The sequence below is a fragment of the Rhineura floridana genome, chromosome 2, assembly GCF_030035675.1.
Source record: "Rhineura floridana isolate rRhiFlo1 chromosome 2, rRhiFlo1.hap2, whole genome shotgun sequence".
In the NCBI taxonomy this organism is placed as follows: domain Eukaryota; kingdom Metazoa; phylum Chordata; class Lepidosauria; order Squamata; family Rhineuridae; genus Rhineura; species Rhineura floridana.
In genome coordinates, this window is record NC_084481.1 from 169,116,050 (window position 1) to 169,138,918 (window position 22,869).

General features: G+C 40.6%; 1 protein-coding gene across 1 annotated transcript; it reads left to right on the forward strand.

The window, feature by feature from the left end:
• Positions 1-71: 71 nt before the first annotated feature.
• Positions 72-10,676, forward strand: OIP5 (Opa interacting protein 5). The gene is made up of 5 exons (XM_061611393.1): positions 72-453; positions 2,218-2,284; positions 5,497-5,616; positions 7,656-7,737; positions 10,072-10,676. The coding sequence occupies exons 1-5, from the start codon at positions 180-182 to the stop codon at positions 10,228-10,230; spliced, it is 702 nt and encodes a 233-aa protein (XP_061467377.1). The 5' UTR covers positions 72-179; the 3' UTR covers positions 10,231-10,676.
• Positions 10,677-22,869: the final 12,193 nt, after the last annotated feature.

A 22,869-nucleotide genomic window follows, 5' to 3' on the forward strand; every position in this document is an offset into this window, starting at 1 on the left:
TCACCGAAAACAAAAGCCCTCTTTGAACTGGAATCTCGTAAAATGATTGGGTAAAATAGCGTGAGGGACAGGAGTGATGTCCAATCAAAAGGGAGAGATTCGAGAGCGTGAATTAGGAACTGCTCCAATAGGCGTCACAGGAGGTGGGAACTAAGATTGAATGGTTGGCGGAAAGCAAGATGGCAGTACGGAGGCAGCTGCGGCTACTTTTCCAGGAGCCCCAGCTGGGCAACGCAATCATGGTGGAGCGGACGGGACCTGGGACAAAGAACTGTCACCATAAACAGCAAACCGCAAAGACTCTGGAGAATCCCGGAGAGCGGCTCCCGGGCGCTAGGGGGCTCAGGCTGGAGGACTGCATGCTCTATCAGTGCCGGAGTTGCCGTGCAGTGCTAGGAGACTCACTTCATCTTTGCGCCCAGGAGGAGAAGCTCCGCCTTCTCGTTTGCTTCAGTGAGTTGATCAGACTCTTGACTGGTGGGTTGGTCGCCCCAAAGCGAAAAAGAAAAAAAGGCGATTTAAAAAACAACAACATTCGAACTTTCGAGTTACACCGAACTCTTCATCAATCAGGGTACAGAGATGTTCAAACGATCTGGTAAAAAACACTCGCAGGATTGTTGTCACGTGCTAACGAACGCAGGTTATTCTTACACTTGTATAGGGGTAGTGCGAACTGTCTGTATGAAATTTAAGATATCTAAGCTGTTGATGAATTAGTATAGGAAGCCTTTCCCCTGCTTTTGCCCTTTGATCTGGTACAAACCTGTATGCTTATCACACGTACTGTACTTTTGCAGACAGGCAGCCGAATATATGAGCTGACCCCACTGAAAACCATAGAATTTGGGGTGGTAACTGTGATGGAGAATTCATTTCATACGCATACAAATAATCTCATTATGAGTTACCCTCACCGTTACTACTTGTTGCTCCCAATGTTTCATTAGCCATGATGTAAGGGGCAGTTGATATATGACAAAATTGCTCTGTTGAAGATGTGGATTTAATCCACATCTAAATGCTAAATATGGTATGTTCTGAAGTGCTTGTTTGCCCACTTCAGGATTTAACTTTCAGCTCTACAGGTGGTTATGGTGCCACTGCTCCTCCTGTCATTGAGTAGAACTGATTGGAATAGATAGGCCCTTTCACACCAGCGGTTATGTCTGGGATTTATTTTTTTTTAATTTTGGTGTAAATCCTTCTAATGTATGACTGGTATTATCAAACACTCCCATGAATTCAGAACAATAAACCCAAGATAGAATACTTGTTTATTAAACCCCAAAGAGCTTGGATTCTTGCTTACATATGCATAACTACACAGCATTATTTATGTACCTTGGATTCAGTTGTAATACAAATATGGGCATCACTTATTGAAATGGACAAAAGGGGATTTTACAACAGGCCTGTTTCTGTTTAGACCATGGGTAGGTAACTCCCAGTTTGGGGGCCTGATCTAGCTCTCCAGCAAACCCCCCCCCCACTTCCCTACCTCCAAAGACCTCATCAATTTTGGCAGCACTGGCAAGATAATAGTAATATTAAGTAGAAACAGTGCTGGTGTGGACTGTCCTGTCCTGCCCAGCACTGTGATGGGGATGCAAATAGACCATTTCCCAGTCATCAGATTAACCAGTTGGTGAGCAGAGAGAAGTACCTTCCTCCTCAGCTGATCTAGGTTATGTGCGCCTTTGTGTGAGAGAATTTGGGGTGGCTACACCCACTACTGGCATATGCTCCCCGGAGGGTTGGCCAAAGGTGAATGAGGATATCTGGCCATATATGACTTGTCCTGCCCTTATCCTCATAACGCTTAGGTTTGCTAGGCCACATTCAGATATCATGCATAAATCTGTATCATAATAGAAAACTATTTCTGCAGTCATCAGTAAGAGAACATCCTTTCTTGTATGATTTGGGAGGGAGTGCCATTTTAAATGTAGTTCTTACCTTATACAAAATATTTAAGTAGTTTGAATATTCAGATATGCCTTGTCTCTAATAATACATATGAAACCTAAAGTGCATGTTGCAGTGATTCTAGCAATAGATGCCTCTCATTTACACATGTGAAAACTGTTCATATTCAAACAGATCCTAGAAAAAGAAAAATACTAAGTGAAAAAATATTTTTAATGTTTTTAACTTACTTATGAATGTAACCCTCAGCTTTGTGTGATTTTCAAGAAGGTCTCTTTCTCTTTTCAGAAGTCACTAATGATGTTGTTGTGGAAGATAAACTGATGGTCTGTATTGAGGGAGACCTCATTGGATGGTGAGAGTTTTCTTTCCATATCTATATTTTTCATAGGCTGCCGTCACACAATGTGACAACAGCCATCCATGGTGGCTGGCAGGCTAGATATAGAGGGGGGCAAGTGAGGAGGCAGGGGTAATGCTGCAGGACCATGGCAGGTGGCAAGCGAGTGACTGAGGGGCCCCCAGTGGCCAGGCGAGCCATGAAGGAACAGTCATGACATGCCAGGGCTGCTGTTCCTGTTTGGCTGGCTGTCTCCCTCCTCTGCTACCTTCTCTGAGGAAGGTTTAAAGTGGGGGAAGAGATTTGGTGACGTGGCCAGGGGGGAGGTTTGTCCCGGTCTAAGGGGAGGGGGAGTTTGGCAAGGCCTGGGGTTGTTGTTGTTGTTTTGCATTCTTAGGGTTAGGAGCTGGAGTTGGTGCACAAACCACACAGATGTGGAAGCCCTGTGTAAAATAAAAAGTCATTACTTCTGATGTTTGCAAGAGTAAGAATACTTTGTAACGCTATACAACCTTTCTTTTACTTATATGTGACATGTAGAAGGTGGCTAATGGAATAAATACTACTTTAACTGTTAGACTTCTTGTGATTGTTCAAAATTAAATGCCTTGCTTGAGTTAATATTTATTCACTTCATTTCTTTTATTCCCAATGAACATCTAGAGAAACAGCTCTGTTTACAGATATACAAAAAAGGGAGGGAATCTTTTTTGCTTTACAGTTGGAAGTCTTTTGAGTTTTACCTCAAATATTGACAACAATATTCTTGAACTCTAAAAATGATTAATATTCCTGGTATATGAGTTATATCCAGTGGTGCTACTTGGCTGGCTGTAATTCTTCTGTCAGCGGAACAGGAAGGGAAGCAAGTTTCCTCTCCCCCTGAAGCCCCTTGGCACCTCCCTAAAATTGCTCTGGAGCAGGGGTTCCCAAACTGGTGGTCCATGGCATGCCTATATTTAATATTCATATGGATTTTTAATTGTATTTTATTGGTTCTTTTTTTCTTGTATTACATTTGATCATACTAGAGTTTGAATTCTATGGAATGCAAATTGTAATACAATAAAATATAGTATCAAAAATAAAAGAACCAATAGAATTCTATTAAGAATCATACAGTATCTAGCACAGTGCATTACAATGGCTACAACAGGCAGAAAGATCATTAGCTGGTCTGCCCAGACCATCAGCAACTGCATGTTGTAGATTTCTGTAGAATTCATGGAAGGAGTGGTCTGATAACATTTCAGTTGACTATCATTGGGACTGATGTAGATAATGCAACTACTTACCTCTAGGTAAAGAGTGAATTTACTAGTATGTGAAAATACCTTAAATAGGATTAAAAAAAACACTTGAGGCCTTCTGTACAGGCAGTCTTAATAGAACTTTTTGACCTGTATTCACAAAGGTGTTTCGACCCAGATGTCTTCCATTCCCTAAAAGGAAAGCCTGAAGGCGACTGAGGGGCTTGGCTGAAGTCTATAAGCTTATGTATGGTACAGAGAAAGTGACTAGAAGTCTTCCTCCATCTCTCATAATACTAGAACACTTGATCATACAATTAGGTTCAGGATAGGCAACAAAGTGTCTTACGCAATGCATAATTGCCCCCAGCCTGAATGAATGTATGCTGATTGGTGGAGGAGTGTAGAAGAAAAGTTATTGGCTGCCATATGGAGTGAGAGCCCATGATAACAGTGGGCATAATGCCCTTCTGGGTGGGAGCCAAGGTGGGATTGTCTGCACTACCCTAGGTGAGAGATAGGGTGAGGCTCCTGGATGTTTAAAGATTGAGTTTAGGAACCAAACTATTTGATATGGGCAAACCTGGCGATAGCAGGCAGCCAAGTAGGGCGTGGGACTAAAGGCTCCTGGGAGGGTAGAGCTCCTGCTGTGCATCTGCGCCAGTGTCAGGTCGCAGGGCATGATTTGCAGTGCACATCAACCCCTTATCCCAGGCTGCAAATCACTCCCCATAACCCAATGCTGGTGCAGATCACAGTGCTCCACCCTCCCAAAGAACACCCCTGATGCAGCCGGAGTGGGCTTGAATAGGCCCGGCCGCCCCACGTTGCCACATGAGTGTGTCCACAGGTGTGGGCTTGTAGCGCGCTGATGTGACAATGCGGGGGGCAGGGCGGGCCTGTTTAAGCCTGCACCAGCTGCATGAGTGTGTGTGTTGGTGCCCAAAGGCCCCCTAATCCCTTACGCCAGCCCTGGAAACAGGTCCATTGTCTGGAACATCACAATGTTTTGTATACTACTTTTTTATTTCTGTGTTAGGCATTATTCTCTATCGTGTTTAGTTTTAAGCTGTTAAATTACATTGGTTTATTTATATTATTTTATACAATGTCCTACGGAGATTTTTTGTATTTATTGAAATGATGATTATTTCTAATATTTTTCATTGTTAAAATTATTGTTCATTTGATATGTCTGCCACTATGGGCACAATTTTGTTGGAAACTGGCATACATGTAATCTGATGATGAAAATTGATGGATTTCACTGTCCAGAACGTCAGTCAATGGCTACAAGCTGTGGCAGAAATCTGCATCATCCAGGTGCAGAGGCAGAATGCCGCTGAATAAAGTAGATGGGCAGCAGCAATGGGAAGGGCTCCCTAAAGGCATCTGGTTGGCTACTGTGGGAAACAGGACGCTAGACTAGATGAACCTGTGGTCCAGTGGGTTTGTTGTTGGTGTTCTGGCAGTAATGGCTGAAGACCAGTGGCAGGGAAAACCCCCATGGCTGACAGAACAAGGAGAAAAAATGGACCCCTCCGCACACACACCCTTCTGCCCTGTCAGTACAAGCCCAGCAGGGCTTTGGATTTGGCGCTTCATCCACTTTGGATTCTGCCTCCCCTGCCCTCGTAGGATTGCCTTGTAAATACATTTTGGATGAATGCAGCATTTCTTGTACCTATTCTTTAATAAAGAAACCATGCTGATTATTTATCACTATGGTTATATGTTCATACAGGTTTTTGCAGGAACACACATAAACTGAGAAGCTATATGCTAACAGCAAAAAGCATACTTGTGCAAAGTTTTTAAAAATTTGGATTTTGCGGTCGAAGAATTCTGGATTTTCTAGGGTAGATTCCAGATCTATTCCTCATGGTGTTTGGAGTCCCTGGTATTTGATCATAAAACAGATTATGGAACATAACTTGGAATGTTTAGATGACTTCATGTTTGATCTTTTTCTTCCAGTACCTACAACTTGTTGTACTGTCGGTCTTGTGAGGCTGGCATAGGCTTCAGACTCTACTGTTCAAAACCACTGGCTTACCTGCGAGGCTTCTTCTGCCTTTTGAAGGAGGGTATTGTATGGTTAGTATCCTCCAGATGAATGTTGAATTGATCAGATACTTAAATCATGAGGATAAACTTCAGTACAATGAAGGGTAACAAGTTGACTCATAAAGACATCCTATATGAAGATATTATAAAAAGGAATATAAAGAATGAAAGCAGCAGTCCTGTTCCCTCTGGCTGAGGCATCATATGTAGGCTCTGTGCTGCGGTAGTTACAGCAACACAATCTCTAGCTGACGTTTGGTTAGAAGCAGGCATTTTTTTCTGTTCGAAAATTTCTGCACTAGTAGCAGCAACATGCTACTATGAGAGCTGATCTCAAACTTTCCACTAGGAAAACAAGTTTAGATTTATTAAATTAGACTCTGAAAAGTGCCATGAAACATTTTTTGTTGACGCTAAGGGTGACTTCACTTAATTGATTTTTTTATCCCATCCTCTTCAAGAAGCTCAGAAGACTGCATCCCTTCATCTTCCCATCTACAGTTGCAAAGTCACCCAGTGTGCTTCATGACTGAGCAGGGATTTGAATCCAGGTCTCCAGTCTAAACCTGTTACACTGAACACTGACTATGCAGAGTCACGTTCTGAGATGTGTATGCACGTGTGAAACAGCAATCACTATTCAAGACAGTGCTTTTCAGTGGAAGTGGTTTATATGCTCGGCAGTGAGTTATGTAATATTTAGTGATGAGGAATTGAGCATTGAATTATTTATTTATTTATTTTCATTTCTAGACCGCCCATAGCTAATAGCTCTCTGGGCGGTGTACAAAACGAAATTAAAATACAATATAGAATAAAATCAGTAACAGAAAGGAACACATTAAACTAAAACATTAAACATAAAACATTGAACATTAAAATGCCTGGGAGTACAGCCAGGTCTTAACCTGGCGCCTAAAAGAAAGAACCGTAGGCGCCAGGCGTATTTCCTCCGGTAAGCTGTTCCATAATTCGGGGGCCACCACAGAAAAGGCCCTAGTTCTAGTAACAGTCCTCCGGGCAGCCTGGTGAGTTGGTACCCGGAGGAGGGCCTTAGATACTGAACGAAGTGAGCGGGTAGGTTCATAGCGGGAGAGGCGTTCCACAAGGTATTGCGGTCCCACACCGTGTAAGGCTTTATAGGTCAACACCAGCACCTTGAATCTAGCTCGGAAACAAATGGGTAGCCAGTGCAAGCGAGCCAGGACAGGTGTTATATGCGCAGACCAATTGGTCCTTGTCAACAGCCTGGCTGCCGCATTTTGCACTAGCTGAAGTTTCCGAACAGTCTTCAAGGGCAGCCCTACGTAGAGCGCATTACAGTAATCCAATCTAGAAGTTACCAGCCGTAACTGTAATGAGCTGTGTGAATCAGCCTAAAACTGGATATAAAATAGAAGTGATCTGTGGTTTCAAATATTTAGCCTATTGAAAGAAAGGAGAGGCTGAGCAGTTCTTTTTTTGAAAATAAAATAAATTTTACATATTAAGAGCGGTATCCAACCAAACAGTTCCATTAGCATAAGCACTTTTGGCTATGCAATGGAACTTCCTCTCTACCCCCTCCATGCACCCCCTAAATATGTACTGGGGTGCCCCCAACCCTCCAGAGCAGAGTTGGGGGGGATGGTGGGTGCATGGGGAGAGGAGAGGAAGGGGTACTTCCACTGCACAGCCAAAAGTGCTTGAGGTAGCAGAACTGTTTCTTTAAATATTCCCCCCCCCCGTAATTAGCTAGATCTTTCAAAATATATTGCCACTTGAATCAGAAGTGTACTACAGTATGAGATTGTGGTAACCTATTTATTTCAGGACATTCTGCCACAAATTAGAACCTATTCCAGTGAAATCAGGATATTGGCAGAATACTACTACAGGAGTGTGAATATCAATAATGTTCACTGTTATGAATATTTAGAGATTGCTATTGCTAGAGTAGACAGAAAACGTTGAAACGGAACACAGCGTTCTAAAATATTACAGTATAAATTAATATGTTTATCTTTTACTGTATTCATACGTACATAGACTAGTGTGCAAAATGTATTTTCTTTTAACTTATTTTTCAGTTACTTGTTAAAAACTAAAACCACAGTTGAAGCCTCAAAGATGACCTGTCCTCCAGTGAGCCTAAAGGAACATGTACAAAAAGTAAAGTCTCTCTTTTTTGTGTGTATGTTAAAAAATGTACCATTTCCCCTTATGATAGGAGAACTGAACAGATGACACCATTTAAATAATCTAGGCTCCTTTTTGGAGGGATGGGAGGATATAAATTTAAAATTAATAAATAAATGTACAAAATATGTATCAATACAAATCCTGTTAAGTTCTCAGTCAGGTACACAACCCCTGCAACAGAAAGCCTCTGAAAGGTTTTTAGGCTGCAATCCTAACCTCATTTACTGGGAATAAGGCCCACTGAATCCACTAATTCAGTGGGACTTCTGAGTAGACATGGTTAGGGTAGCGCTGTCAGTCTTTGACAGTATACAATATGAAACTGGGTTTGTCTTTGGCTGCTCCACAGTATACCATGCCCTGAGGTGCAAAATGAGTAGTAGTCTGAACAGACGCCTAATCAGTCTTTGAGACATTTATTGGATGTAGGAAAATTGGCTCGTGTGTGTAATTTTTTTCTTCAAATTAGCATAGGGCACAAACTGTTTTGAGGCTTCATAAATCAAAGGCAGTAGTACTTCAAGGGTGTGAAGTAAAAGAAATGAAGAAACAACTCCCAGGCCCTCTTAACACCAATTGTTCTTTTAAGCACAATATGGGTTGTATGGATGATCTAGTTCATTGGTAGAAAACATTCACACTTTAAACTGGTAAATATTAATATTTTCCAAACAGGTAGTATGTGTTTGTCTGGAACAAGGTGTAGTAAAATTGAGCTTCATTCAGGACATGAGCACATTTGGAACTTACTTGCTTCTCCTATGGAACTTTACGCATTGACAAGTATGACGAGTTGACTGGTTCAAATATCTCTTTTATTTAGATAGATTAAGGTTGATGCTTCCTCCCCTTGAAAGGGAAATCTGTGTCAGGGTTAGCCGCCTCCCAACAGGCCCAGCAAGCATGAGCCAGAGATGCTGGGAGTTCTGGTCCAAAACATCTAGTGGGCACCATGATGGCTACCCCTGATCTATCTCAAGTGTTGCCCTGTATTGTAGATCCAAACTTGTGGAGCCAAAGGTTCTTTACACAGTGGGGCTTTCCTTTCTTTCCTGTCCATTACAGCCTCCTGAAAAGCTGCTCGCAAGGATTAAGGACCCCATTAGATTTGCAGGGGGGGAGAGGAACTGCAGTGGGAGGGGGCACTTGCCAAAAAAAATAAATGGGCAGAAGCTCTATGTGCACAAATCTGGATCTAAACCTGTGCTTGTGATAGAACGTACCTTACTATTTTTTTTAAAAAAAGTATTATTGACAGCTTATTATGGGATTGGCAGCCAAATATGAAGGGCAAATGTGATATATAGTACTAATAAGCAAAGATGATTAAACTGTGTGTCTGTTTTCACCTTACCTGAGAGGGACTGGGGAAACAGGAGACTCCTTGCGCTATACAGGAGTGCTGCACAACATGGCTCCTTCCTGCATCAATGTTGTCTTAACTGCTGTTCTGGTAGAAGCTGCATTGTGGACGTCTCTCTTATATTCTGAGACTTCTGCCATTACCCAAGTGCCATGGGCTAGAACGTGCTGCAATGGATCCCTTGCTGCTTGGATAAGGCTGAAACAGACCCTGTGTGGCAGCAGCATTTCTTTAAATCAAGTAAAACTGTTTAAATTAAGGATGGCCAGCCTTGAAGTAAATTACAAATGCCCCATTGGCCATGCTGACTGGGGCTGATGGAGCCCAACAACAACTGGACGTTTAATAAATCTTCCCAAGTACGATTAAGTGTTGAAAAGACTACTCTGCTGATAGTATTGGCTTTCATCCTAGGCCTGTGAGTGTGGGACCATACTGGCACACTATGATATGGTGTTGTCTTACAGTACTCTCGTTTAGAGGGGTGGTTGTCAACATGCTGAGTTCATGCCAATCAAATTCTGGAAGAGATCATGAAGGAGTGCTCACCTGCCCCTGTCACTTTCCCAAGCTACATAAGAGATTCCCCTTTCTCCAAGAACTGTATTGACACAGTTGCTTTTGTGTGACCTATCAATGTCATTGACACTGTTTGAAGAGGAAAGAACAGGAGCATGGATTCCTCTTTAAAAAGAAGAAATAACCTACTTCTGCATTGCTGTTCATGTGCATTTTTGCTTGTTTTTCAACTTTTAGAGCTACACACATAGTTTTAATAGAGGGATGTCTCTTAAATGCATAGTTACATGGTGTGTTGCTGAACTTAAAATATTGGACAGTTTCCCACTATTTCCAATGACAAAACTGTTTAATGGATACAAATTGTTTTCTGCATCTCTTAAATTTTAACTAAGCTTGGTGGTTTGAACTTCTTTTTGTAGCTAAAGGAGAGCCTTGTCCTAGTGCACATGCGTATAGAACAGATGATTAAGAAACTAGAAGAAATAAACCAGAAGAAGATTGTGGCTGAGAAGCAGGGCTACAAAGCAAGACTACATGGCCAAGCATCTGGGAGTTCAAGGAGGAAGCTGAACAATTAGCAGGTAGAGGTTCTGCAGATGCATATTTGGATCTGACTATGATGAACATGAGTTTGTAATTATCTTCATATAGCCACTGCATTGGTTGTTATTTGCAGCAGAAGTGTGTCTTGGACTGACAAATGGCTGCACAAAACTGTTTCCTTCACAGAAGACTCAAGTGCATTCGCTGCATAAGAACTGCTATTATAGTATGCTTTTACATGTGCAAAATGATTGTCAGGATCTCACAGAAACACTTATGTCAATGTTATAATATTGTCTTAAGTATGAATACATTTGCAAGCTGCATGTGAAGGAAATGTAAAACATACAGTCCTGAGGTCAGTTTCTCAGCATTTAAAAAAAAATATTTAGCTTGAGACAGCTCTGTTAACCCAGGAACCTTTTGTAAGGTCAGTTTAAAAAGCTATTAAAACCTCATTAAAATGAAACATTAAGTGAAACATGTCATTATATGTTAACAAAAGGATTTTTAAAATGCTGCCTAAACCATGAAGGACAGAGGATATGTTTAGGAAAGGAAGTCCTTGCAGATGTAGGGCAGCCTACATAAAGGCTTCTCTAGATCTCCTTATTATATATTTAATTTATGAATTGTTTCTTATGAAACATCTCGAAGCAATTTAACAATATAAACAATTTCAAGTCCAATACAGCTACATACTGGGATAAAAATCTCCACTTAAAAGGCTTGCTAGAAAGGAAAGGTATTTAATAGTTGCTGAAGACAGCAAAAAGTGATACCTGACCGATATGTAACAGAAGGGGATTCCAAAGTGTAGGTGCTGTCACACTAGTGGCCTGCTTTGTACATTGAGCACATCAGGCCTCCTGATGAGATGGTATCTGCAGGAGGTTGTCTTCTGTAGACTGCGGTGATCTGTTGGGTATGTAAGGGGTGCTTTTAGGTATCTTGGTCCCATGTGGCATAGGGCTTTGTATACTAATAGCTTGAATGGTAGCTATCTGGCAGTCAGTTCAATTATTTCAGTAGTGGTGTAACATAATGGTGATATACCCAGTGAGCAGCCGTATTGCACTAGCTGCAGCTTCTGGGCAACCCTACATAGAGTGTGGCAGTACATGGAAGTTACCAACATGTGGATTAGAGTGATCTGGCTATCCTACTTCAGAAATGGTCCTAGCTGTGTTACCAGTTGAAGGTGGTAAAAAGCACTTCTAAGTAAGGAGGTCACCTAAAGCCCCTAGTAAGAGATGGAGCCAGGAACACCCAAGACTATGAACCTGCTCCTGCAGGGGCAATTTGACCTCTTCAAAGCAGGCAGTTGACCAGTTATCTGGGCTCAGAAACTGCTCATCCATAGTGCCTCTATCTTGCCAGGATTCACACTGAGTTTCAGCCCACCAAGTCCAGGCACTGGTCCAAGGTTTGTAGGCCTTTCCTGATTCAGATGTTACAGAGAAAGTGTTGGGCATCATCACCCCAAATCCTCCAATGACTGCTCCAAATGGTTTCGTATAGATATTAAAAAACATTGGGGACACGATGGTATCCTGCAGTCTCCCACAACTCAACTGCCAGTGGGCTGAGAAATAATCACCCAATGTTATTATTTGAAACTGACCCTCGAGACAGGATCAGTACCACTGTAAAACAGTGCTTCTAATAACCATCTCACCAGGTTAGTTCAGAAGAATACCATGGTCAATAGTATCAAAAGCCACTGAAAGATTAAATAAGAATCATAGGGTGACATTCCCTGTTTGTTTGCCGCCCTGGGCTCCTGCTGGGAGGAAAGGCGGGATATAAATCAAATAATAAATAATTCCCTGCCCTCCTTTCAATAAGGGTCATCCTGATGGCTGATCAGGGCTGATTCAGTCACATAACAATCATGTTATACCACTATTTGACCCAGATTGAAATGGATCAAGATAATTAAACATTTCCTCATAGCGCAGTTGCTCTATCCTCTTGATCATTTTGATTATTCGGTTCTGATCCTTTTCCAGCTCTTCAGCATCCTTTTGTGAGACATGGTAATCGGAACTGTGCACAGTATTCCAAATGTGGTCACACCTTATATTTGTACAACAGCATTACATTGGTCTTTCCTAATAATTCCCAACATGGAATTCACCTTTTTCACACTGGGTAGACATTCTCTACTGGGCCACAATGATCAAATATTCTGTTGAAATGAATGAGATTGACAAGTAAATTAAGGGTAAGGTTGACTCTGTAGGTGATAGTGGACCTGGCAAGCCTGGTCTCTACCTTGAACAGCAGCACTGTAAATATTTCTAGATACACTATGATGCATTTTTACTGCTGAAATCCTTAAAAGACACCACGAAAATCAGATTACAATTGATTGGCTTAAACACATGGCCATATTACAACTTTGTTTCTTCTAAATTTTAGTGAAATAGAATAGCCAGCATAAATTAAGGAGATACTGTTGGTCATTGGATTTTTCTTGTAGAAGAGTCTAGTTAAGTTGGGATGGTCGAGTGTAAAAAGGTAAAACAGTCAAAACAAGGAATCCATAGCCCTTAGCACCCATTTGTCCACCTGGCAGAACAACACAGTTCCTGGAATAGCTAGACAGGTCCTGTTCCCTGTTCATTATGGCCTTCACTCTCACATCCACCACACTGGCTGGAGCAAAACGAGAAAAGAAAAACGCCTACAAAAATATCCCATCACTCCCATCCTCATACTTGCCCACATCAATTGGCAGGTGCCAACAGTTATATGTATCTACAATATGCTCATTATGATTAGTGCTGACAGGGTAGGATAAGAGCCTGGATGGTAGCTTTGCAAAGGGAAGGCTGAACTCAAAAAGGATGAAAAACTGCTTTATCACCCATCTACAATAGATAGATATTTTGTAAAGGTGTGTGGACAAGAAAGGCCTCATACCCAGCCAGCTGGCCCTTCTACTAAAGCACTTGCAGAGACCTCTCTGGTTATAACATTGATAAGGAATATTACAAGCCTGAAATGGACTGCCTTCAAGTCAATCCCGACTTACGGCGACCCTATGAATAGGGTTTTCATGGTAAACGGTATTCAGAGGAGGTTTACCATTGCCTTCCTTCGAGGCTGAGAGGCAGTGACTGGCCCAAGGTCACCCAATGAGCTTCATGGCTGTGTGGGGATTCAAACCCTGGTCTCCCAGGTCGTAGACCAGCACCTTAACCACTACACCACACTGGCTCTCCCTAATAGTTGCAGGCATGAAGCTTTAATTACAAGCAGACAACCCTCGATTTTGAGGCTTATCGCCCATGCTGTTTGCTAAGAAACTTGATTTTGTAATGAAAAACACTCTTGATTTCTGCATTTAGCCCAACACTACCAGCATACAGAACTCCCAGTAACTTGACATCTTACCATGCCCCAAATAGGAGAATCTAAGTTTATATCAATGTAACCAGAGAGATGCATAGGTGAAATACCAGGCTTATTACAAAAAACAATTTTTTTAAAATGCCTAGGTGAAATATTGAGAGCCAGTGCGGTGTAGTGGTTAAGGTGTTGGATTACAACCTGGGAGACCAGGGTTCATATCCCCACATAGCCATGAAGCTCACTGGGTGACCTTGGGCCAGTCACTGCCTCTCAGCCTGTCCTGTTCAGAGCGGGATTCTCAAGGCTGAGGAGCAGGTGCAATCAAATCTTGTTTTATTAAAGTAATGGATACATCAAAAGCAGTGTGCTTCATAGAAATCTCTAAGCTAGCTCACTAGAAGTCCCTAACTGGACTCTAGACATGCTCTGCAACACGTGTAGAAAGTTGACTCAGCAATGTAACCCAGAGGGCTGCAGTCTTTAGGGAACATTTTAGATTGTAATCTCTCCTTCGCAAGTCCTGCCTCTGTCCTGTCCGCTTCTCACGGCGTCAAGAGCGGGGTGACGGAGTGCTTCCAATGGCTCGTCTGAAAGAACCATCTCCTTAGCAACTGGCTCGAGGTCAGGGGGCAGTGACGCGCTCAGGGCATCTTGAGAACCACTTGGTAAAGGGGGAGTCAACGGCCCCTCTGACATCTTCCAATGGCTCCTCCAACCTGTCTGGGGGCAGCATGCTCTCCGCTTCCGAGACTGCACCATCCATGGGAACTTGCCCAGACTCAAACTCACTCCCCCTCCCAAGGTCTTGCTCAGACTCAACAATTCCTTGGTCTTCCGCGCCCTCTGACAGCTGGGAAACCTGGAACTCATGTCTCCCCCCTCCCTGGCCCTTGTGGGGCAGCGGAGGCTCAACACAGCCTAATGAAAACCCTATTCATAGGGTCACCATAAGTCAGAATCGACTTGAAGGCAGTACATTTACATTTAGGTGAAATATTGGGCCCAGGGAAGAGGTCCAGTGTAATCCAATAGCCTGTTTTTTACTTCAAAAGAATATGACAAAGAACAAGTGTTGCACATTTACACTCAATATTGATTTGTGTCCAAATAACACCAACTGTGAGTAGAATTAGCCAAAGGGTAAAATTTACTCCTGGGGGTCCCTGCAATACTTGCTTTTGTAAACACAAGGATGTTCTTTTCAGTGCTGTTTAAATGGGTTAAAGTTTAAACTGGAATTTATGCTTGTATGAAAATGTAACTTTCCTACCCTGTTTTGAGAAGTTGCTGGGGATAAAATGGATGGACCACAATTAGTTTAGTTGCTTGATGGTTTTGCTTTCCTATTCATTTCAATAGGAGTAAACAGACCCTCTGAGATTTAAGGGAAATGTATTGCTTTCAGAAAATTGAGAACTAGAAATGGGAGGAGAGGTGATGTAAAAGACCACAGGACAACCAGCCCCATAATGGTTGAAGAATACATGGAGTATGAAGTGGCTCATATGTGCTAAAAAGTTTTACAACTCTTTGAAACACCTGCTGGGATCCAGCGCAATCACATTGGCTTGCAAAGGTTAAATAAACATTTTCCCCTTGCAGTACATTGAAGTAAAACTTTGAAATACCCCCACCTACACTTCTGTATCTTGAAGTTTCTTTCTCAGAAGAAATGACACAATGACATTTTAGTGCATTCTCAGCCCATGCTGCTTTATTGCTAAAAAATTGGATACAGGTGCAGAGTTTCCAGGATCATTTTTGAACAGTTATTGTTTACAGTGTCAAAAGAATAATTTTAACACCCTTCTTTCCCTCCCCGAAAGATGCATAGATATAAAAGCAAGCTGCCTTTTGGAAAACTTCAAATATATACAGGGATAGTGTGGTATTTGATACATAACTTGTGCAATGGGAATAGTTTGCAGAGTGGCATATACCATCCTTAACTCACTTGAACAAGTAGAAGAGACAAAATTTCTTAAATTTAGACAATGTTTTGGTAAGTTTTCCCAGGCTCTATCTTTTGCTACCCTTCTATCTTCAGTATTTCTCCCATGCACATTTTCAGAGAACCTTATTTTTGTTCTGAAAGAGGAAATTAAGTAGCAGAGACCTAAATCCCACCCCATTGGTTGTCATACCTGGAAATATATACAACCTACAAGAGTAGTTTGGGGAAAGAAATTTAGTAATAAAATGCTATAGTCTTTTCTATTTTGCCAGTTAACATGAAATCAGAGGGGCAGTCAAACCTCAATACAAGCCTCGCACACAACTCCAGTATTCATACATCTATTTGGCAGCTATAATTACTGGCAATGGCAATGCAAAAAATATGACCTCTGTAACAAGTATGAAATGTATATGACTTGGAAAAAACTTCTTAAACAAAACAGACATGACATAAATCCTTTTTCAGATAGGGAGGTGGGAAAAGGTAAACTATGATATGAATAAGTGTTTATATTAGCTAAAGTTGCCCTTTTGAAACTACTATAGCCACAAGGAACTTTAAACTCTGGGTTTAAGCCACAACTTCACATTAGAAAAATAATGTTCCAGTCCAGGTTTAGCCGCAAGAACTATGCTACTTGAATGCTTCTAGCATCCTTTACTAATTTAGTATGTATACTGCAAGTATTTTCTACCATTAAATATACCTACTTTTCACTTTTCCAACGGAAGCAAAACTGGATGTGTGTGAGATTGGCATCTACTCTCGAGTCTAGCAGATCAGAAGTTCTACTTAGCAAGTTTTGATTAGTATTGTGTGTTGTTCAGACTAGTTATTGTAAGGTACTATTATTGCTGGTTTGAAACCAGTTCATCTTTATATAGCTGCCTAGGTGATAAGAAAAATCTGGGGGGGGGGAACTTGTCCTTAAACAATTACCTGAAGAGTATGGACTATTTAATTATTCCCATTTATTTGCAGCCAACAGGCTCTGACCTATGTTTCTTCTATTACCTGAAAAATCCTCTACTACATATCCCATTTTTTCATTGCCCTATTTGGCTTTCATCTATTGCCTTCTTTGCACTCAGAAACTCTGCACCTTTAAATTTGTACAATTGCAGCAGCCGAGAAACCCCATCTCACCACCAACCATGCTCATATTATGTAGGCTCAAGGGACCACAATGAACATGGTAAGAGGTCAAAAGGGCTCATTCTGCTGATCCTTCATTCCAATACAGTTTTGGTGTCATGCTTCTTATTTGTACATTCTGCCTCCTTTTCTAGAGGCGGAATGTCCTCTGAAATCAAAATCGGAGAATCAAAGCAGTAAGTTCAAGCTATTGGTATATTAGTTCCTATTGCTTCATTATGTATAAATGCATATATCAATTTACTGGTAATAACAATAACACTAGACATCTTAATCATGCATAATTAGAATACTAGTTCTATAAAAGACTTGGTTTGTGAGCCTGTGTGCTTGTGCCACTGTAAGTTTTCCATGTACATTTTCCATACATGAGTTTCACAACCTCAGCTGCCTTCCAATGCTTCTTCAAACACCTGTTTTTGATGGTGAAGGATAAGTTGCAACTACTTAAATGCTAAGCTCTGTGGTATGTTTATTGTGCTGTAACTTGGAAAAGTTGAAAATTCCACTTAAAATCAACTAACAAGTGCTCAAACTTATCCTACCCGCTCTCTCCAGACAGAATGGAAGTAAATTTCCAGCTCTGTAACTGCTTCCTTCTCTTTTTGGTATGTTGAAAATCTTCACCCTAGGGACCCCCCTCCACCATTGTATATTCTCATTCTCCAGTCTTTTTGCTTTCCACATTTCTGTCAAAAGGAGTCCTTTCATTCACAGAAGTTCTCCCACTATTAATCAGACATCCTAACAATTTTTTATTCTTGCAGTCTTCTTTGGGAAGACCCACATGGCTGGCTATTCCCCTACATTTCAAGGAAGGGAGAACTTATTGCCCTCTATGTACAGAGTGGGCATAAAGCCCTTGTCTTTTCTCTTCCACCCTCCAAATCGTACAAGTACTGATAACGCATGATGTAAAAATTCAGTTCATTTTAGGCCTCCAGACCCTGCTTGCAAAGATCCTAAAACTATCACTTGCAAACTTGCTATCTGTACCAGGCAGCCTGTTTAAAAAAAAACACTGGCATACATGTATTTTGTCAGTTTTGTGCTTGGAATTCTACTCTGTATTTAATGTTCTTCAAAGTGCAAAGCAAAGGGAAGAAAAATAAAAGGAGGCTTTTTAACCATAAAAACTAGTGCAAGTGTAGGTCAAACCATTAGAAGACAGATAAAAAAAGAAGTCCCATGCAGCCATTCATGAAGAATGGCACTAATATACTTTGACTGAAATCCCATTCTCCAGTAAAAGGATTTGCGCTATCAAGAGAATCACTGGGAGGAGAACATACATACACCCACTCCCAAGGGCTGCTTCAACACCATGAGGAGCCACTTTAGAGAACGATCTTTTCTCCCATTAATTGCTTATGGAAACAAATTTCAGTGCCAAACCTTCAGAACTTTAAACACCACAGCAATTGAAGTGCACATTGTTTAAATGCAATCCACTGAAGCAGGCTTTATCAACCTGGTGCCCTCATTATTTTGGACAACTGGATGTGCTGGCTGGGATTGATTGGAGTTGTAGTCCAAAACATCTGGAGAGCACCAAGCTGGCAAAGGCTGCTCTGGACAGCAACACATTCCTTCATTTCTATAGATCTAGACAGCAAGGTTCTCCTTAACGAAGCTGTGCTAGGTAGCCAACCAAGAAATTAACCACAATCTAAATGTTCCTCAGCACCATAGCAGCAAACTGTGCAGTTGGGGACCACATACTCATGGTCCAGATACCAAGCTAAAAAGTTAATTACTTATTAAATTGGGTAGCAGCAGTACTGTGATGTCAGCCTAGCACCAGTTTTGCAAACAGTGAAAAAAATCTGCAAATCAGCAAGTCAAGCTATTTAGAGCAATACAAGTCCTATTGGCACAGCACCGAGATGTCTTTCCAATTCTGCCAGTGTGCTCAGAATGGTTAACAAAGTGCAAATCTCCTTAGCCCTGGAATTTTATTTGTTTGCAAGATTTAGCAGTAAAAGCTTCTTGTATATTTAACAATGTGAACAAAATAGTTACAGGGTTTTGTTGATTATCTTTTCACATATACAGGACAAGTTCTTGTTTTATTCAGGTTGTTTTCAAACATTATTTTGGAAACTATTACTAAAGTTCATATTGCAGTATAAATATATATAGGGGGTAGAATTCTGTATTCTACTTTTAAAATAGGAGCTTCTTCCATCCACTTTAACAGAAGGCTAAGTTAATCAGACTGCTGATAGATATGGGTACCTCTGGTTTCTCTGCTGACAGAAGGCTCTTTGGCACAGCACAGCCATCAATGGAAGAGGGGTCAAGACACTCTTCAGTGATTTCTCCTTTCCCCTCAGATTTGATCTCGAGAATTAGTGGGCCCTTTGGAACATTGTGGGAGGTGGCATGGAGATCTGCACAGGGGAGGGGCACTACCAAAAATACCCTTGATTCCTGTTCAAATGCCTTCTGTCAGCAGACACACACCAGTTGGTATATAACTCCTTGCAATTAAGCAAAGAAATAAAGGTAAAATCTTCAGGTATACATCCCAAGTTTTTCAATGAATCTGGTCTACTTACTTCAGCTGAATCCTGTTTAAGGCAGAGTTACATATTAGGCTTACAGTTTCTGTGGTCTTCAGTATGTACATGCATACTAGATTAGTGCAAGCTGCATTTTAAAGAGGTATGAACTGCACTCTCTCTCTCTTGAGTGGTGAGGGTAAAAGATTGCCAGGCATACCCATATATAACTGAAGCTTCCAAACTCAAAAGTAGCTTTGTGTAAATAAGAGGGAAACCATGTAACAAATTTGCAAGTTCAAGAGAAGAAAAAGAGCATTTTCAGGAGACACCCACAACTCTTGGTAGAGATATTCGGATGTTTGTACTTTGCCAACATTCCTCATGTAACACATCTAACCAGTTTTAGGTAATGGGAACATTTCTGCAATCAAATCTCCCAAATTATATTTATGGGTTGAACCTAGCCCTGCTCACAGCCTTAATAGAGTTCTCTTTCACCCCAAAGGTTCATATCAACTACATGCTATCTAATGACAAGCAGGATGGGGTTTATCCACTTCTTTGCGTACAAGCTTCTGTCCTAGTTGCATCAATTCTGAAAGAGCAAAATAACTATATTGGAGTTTACAGCAGGCCCCTCACTGAAACATTTAAGTGCCAACTTCCTTTGAGGAATTTTCCAACCTTTTAAAGAGAAACTGTCATCTTGTCAGGCAACTCCCTGCAACACAGAGCACCACAAACCTATTTGGTTAGTACCATTTAGTCTACTATACAATACTTGCTAATGCAAGTAGTTCCTATTACATGCAAACAGTTATTGCTACTAAAGTTCTATTTATTAAGTCATCTTATGGCTTTATTTGCATCAGGGATTCTTCCCCCTACATACTGTGCTATTTTGCATTCCAGTTTCAGAGGTATTTTTCCATCAGTTGATTCTCCCAAGCACTAAAACTACTTCATTCGATGGTACAGATAAGTTTCTTTTCAAGAGAACCTTAGCTGAGCTCAGGTCCTCATAGCTCATCTGTAAACGACCCACCTTTCCAATTTTCATGAGACACCTTTAAACAAAGTTAGTTCTCCAAGGGTCTCTTGATTTGTGGTTAATTAAATGCTTCTTATGAACTTTTAGCCAATGATAAACTCAAAATGAGAAATATTTCTTTCCTTACCAAGGTGGCCATTTACAGATAAGACCAAGAAAAAGATGCAGTATCCTATTTAAGCTAGAAATACAACTTGTTTTCTAAAAGAAAAACAGTCACAGCAGTCCAAATTACAGATCTATACAGAAGAACCATGTGCATCTTACTGATCTGACTTGTTTGAATTAAAAGCAAATTGCTAAGTAAGGAGACAAAAAAGAAGGGATGCATCCTAGGCACACAAGTAGTTGTAGTGCAAGGACTAAATAATCTAGACTTATCAGCAAACTCCTTCAATTGCTTTTCCAGGGAAGTAGGAACTTGAAAATAATTTGCTTTTAAAAAATGAACACTACCAGTTATTTAATACAATCATGAATAGCAGTAATAGTGTTACCTTTTAAAATTTAGGTTTTTTTGCAAGGTGATAGATCAGGAGCTGCTCTGACATAAGGATAGTTAAGGGCAAATATGCAACCAGTGGGTTAAAAGCATACAGGGCCTTCTGAATGGGAAACAGCCATATATGGACAGTTTACAAGAACGTGTAGCGGGAGAGATTAGCCATATACTCACTCAAATCAGTGAAACATCTGTAGTCGAAGTGATCAGTGAATTTCCCCATTATAGCAAAATATTATTTGCTCACAAAGGGCTTGTTAAAAACTGTTTCACCTGCATTTTCTTTCAGGTATACTTGAACCTGCTTACAGATTCCATTTCCCATGCAATCCTTAACTCACGTTACTGGTTTTATTTAGTAATTTTTGCCATCACTGCCTAGAAAGGACACTGCATCTTTAGACCATAATCTTGTCAACTTCTTATGAGTTACACCATCATCTTTGTTAATTTGTTACTCTGAAATTGTAAAAAAAAGTACTACTAGGCTCATGCACTGATCCTAACATGGCACTACAGTTTTGCTACAAAGCACTAATGCTTATGGAACTATACACATCTCAAAATGGAAGACATTGGTGATTTTGTTGTTCTCAAACAACTTGTAACGTTTTGTCCACAAGTATTAAAATATATTTATATGTATATATTATACTATTGCACATGGCCCGTATTTGTTTACTCTTTCATATGGGAAAGATTTCCTGCCAACATGGAGAAACGGATGTAGATCAATATGTAAAACCAAAAGATTGGACTTCCGGGAAGGGTGACTTCGCTTGTGCCTGCTTTTGAGACGGGCTCCCGCCTCAAAAGAAGCTTATTCAGATATAAATCAGTCAGAACATTTTTTTTTTGACTGATGAAATTTCTCCCGGGCAGGGAGAAACGTAGAGATCAACCTCAAAAGCCTGTTTTTGTTGGGAGGACTGGATTTCATTAATTTATGAGAAAAGGTCCAGCCAGCAATGCCGGACGGACTTCCGAACAAGCTCTATCTGATTAATGCGATACGTTTATCTTTTCTTCAAAGAGAAAACGGACTAACAGGAAAGCACCCTTCTTTCTATTATTTTTTTTACTTGGTTTAAATTGTTGCAGCAAAAAGAGATTTGTCAAATGAATCAGCTTTAAAGAACTTCTGGGTGAGCTATAACTCTTCTCTGTTATTCACGAAATTAACAGCTTATCTCTGTTTCTATTGCAAAAAGCTGTCCTGGAAGTGCATTCTAAAGATATAAACAGAAGAGGGATTTCTATTCCGAGGAACATTATATTGTCTGGGACTATTCTCTTTTTGGTCTATTTTATTTTGACGAATCTGCTTCTTCACGACGCCACTACCTGTTTTGATGCTGGGAACTAAATTTGTTTTGTATTCTTGAACATAGAGAGATAAGGCAGGCTGCTCTGTTTATACTGTGATGTCATCAAGCCTGGAATATTAACCCAATTGTTGCTGAAATAAGAAGTGGTTCTTTTTATTTTTGTTTTGTTTTTGTGGTTTTAAAAATGGCAATCAAGAAAGTGGCTGAGAATCTGGAAGTAATTATGTTTCAGAAAATAATGGATGAGATTGAGATAACGAAACAAACCCTGCGACAGGGCAGTAAGGAGCTGAAAATTGAACTGAGCAAAATGACGCAGGAGCTTAAAGAAATAGGGGATCCTGTGAGAGAGGAGAATGAGATCAGAGATGAGAAAAGAAAAAATAAAGGGAAGATACAAGCCCTGGAGATTGGAACAAATGTGGAATTGGAAAAAGATCTGGAGTTTATGGATATTAGAAATAAAATCTACTGTTTGGAATTTAACGTTATCTCTGAAGAAATTAATGAAGATATTAGAGATAAAGTTATCAATGGCTTGGATAATCTTCTGGACTGGAATGACGTGATGGAGCTTGATATAGAGAAAATATATGGAATTAACTGCAGCCATGTGACAATGGAAAAACTCTCAAGAGATGAGCCAGTGCATTTTGTAAAAAAGAAGAACACAGATATGACTTTACAACAATATTTCAGCAACTTATTCAGAATTGATGGCAAGAAAATATTTGGGATAGAGGAAATTCCCATCAGACTCTTATTATATGACTATGGTTATGACAGCAAGATTATTATGGAATACTGATAATGG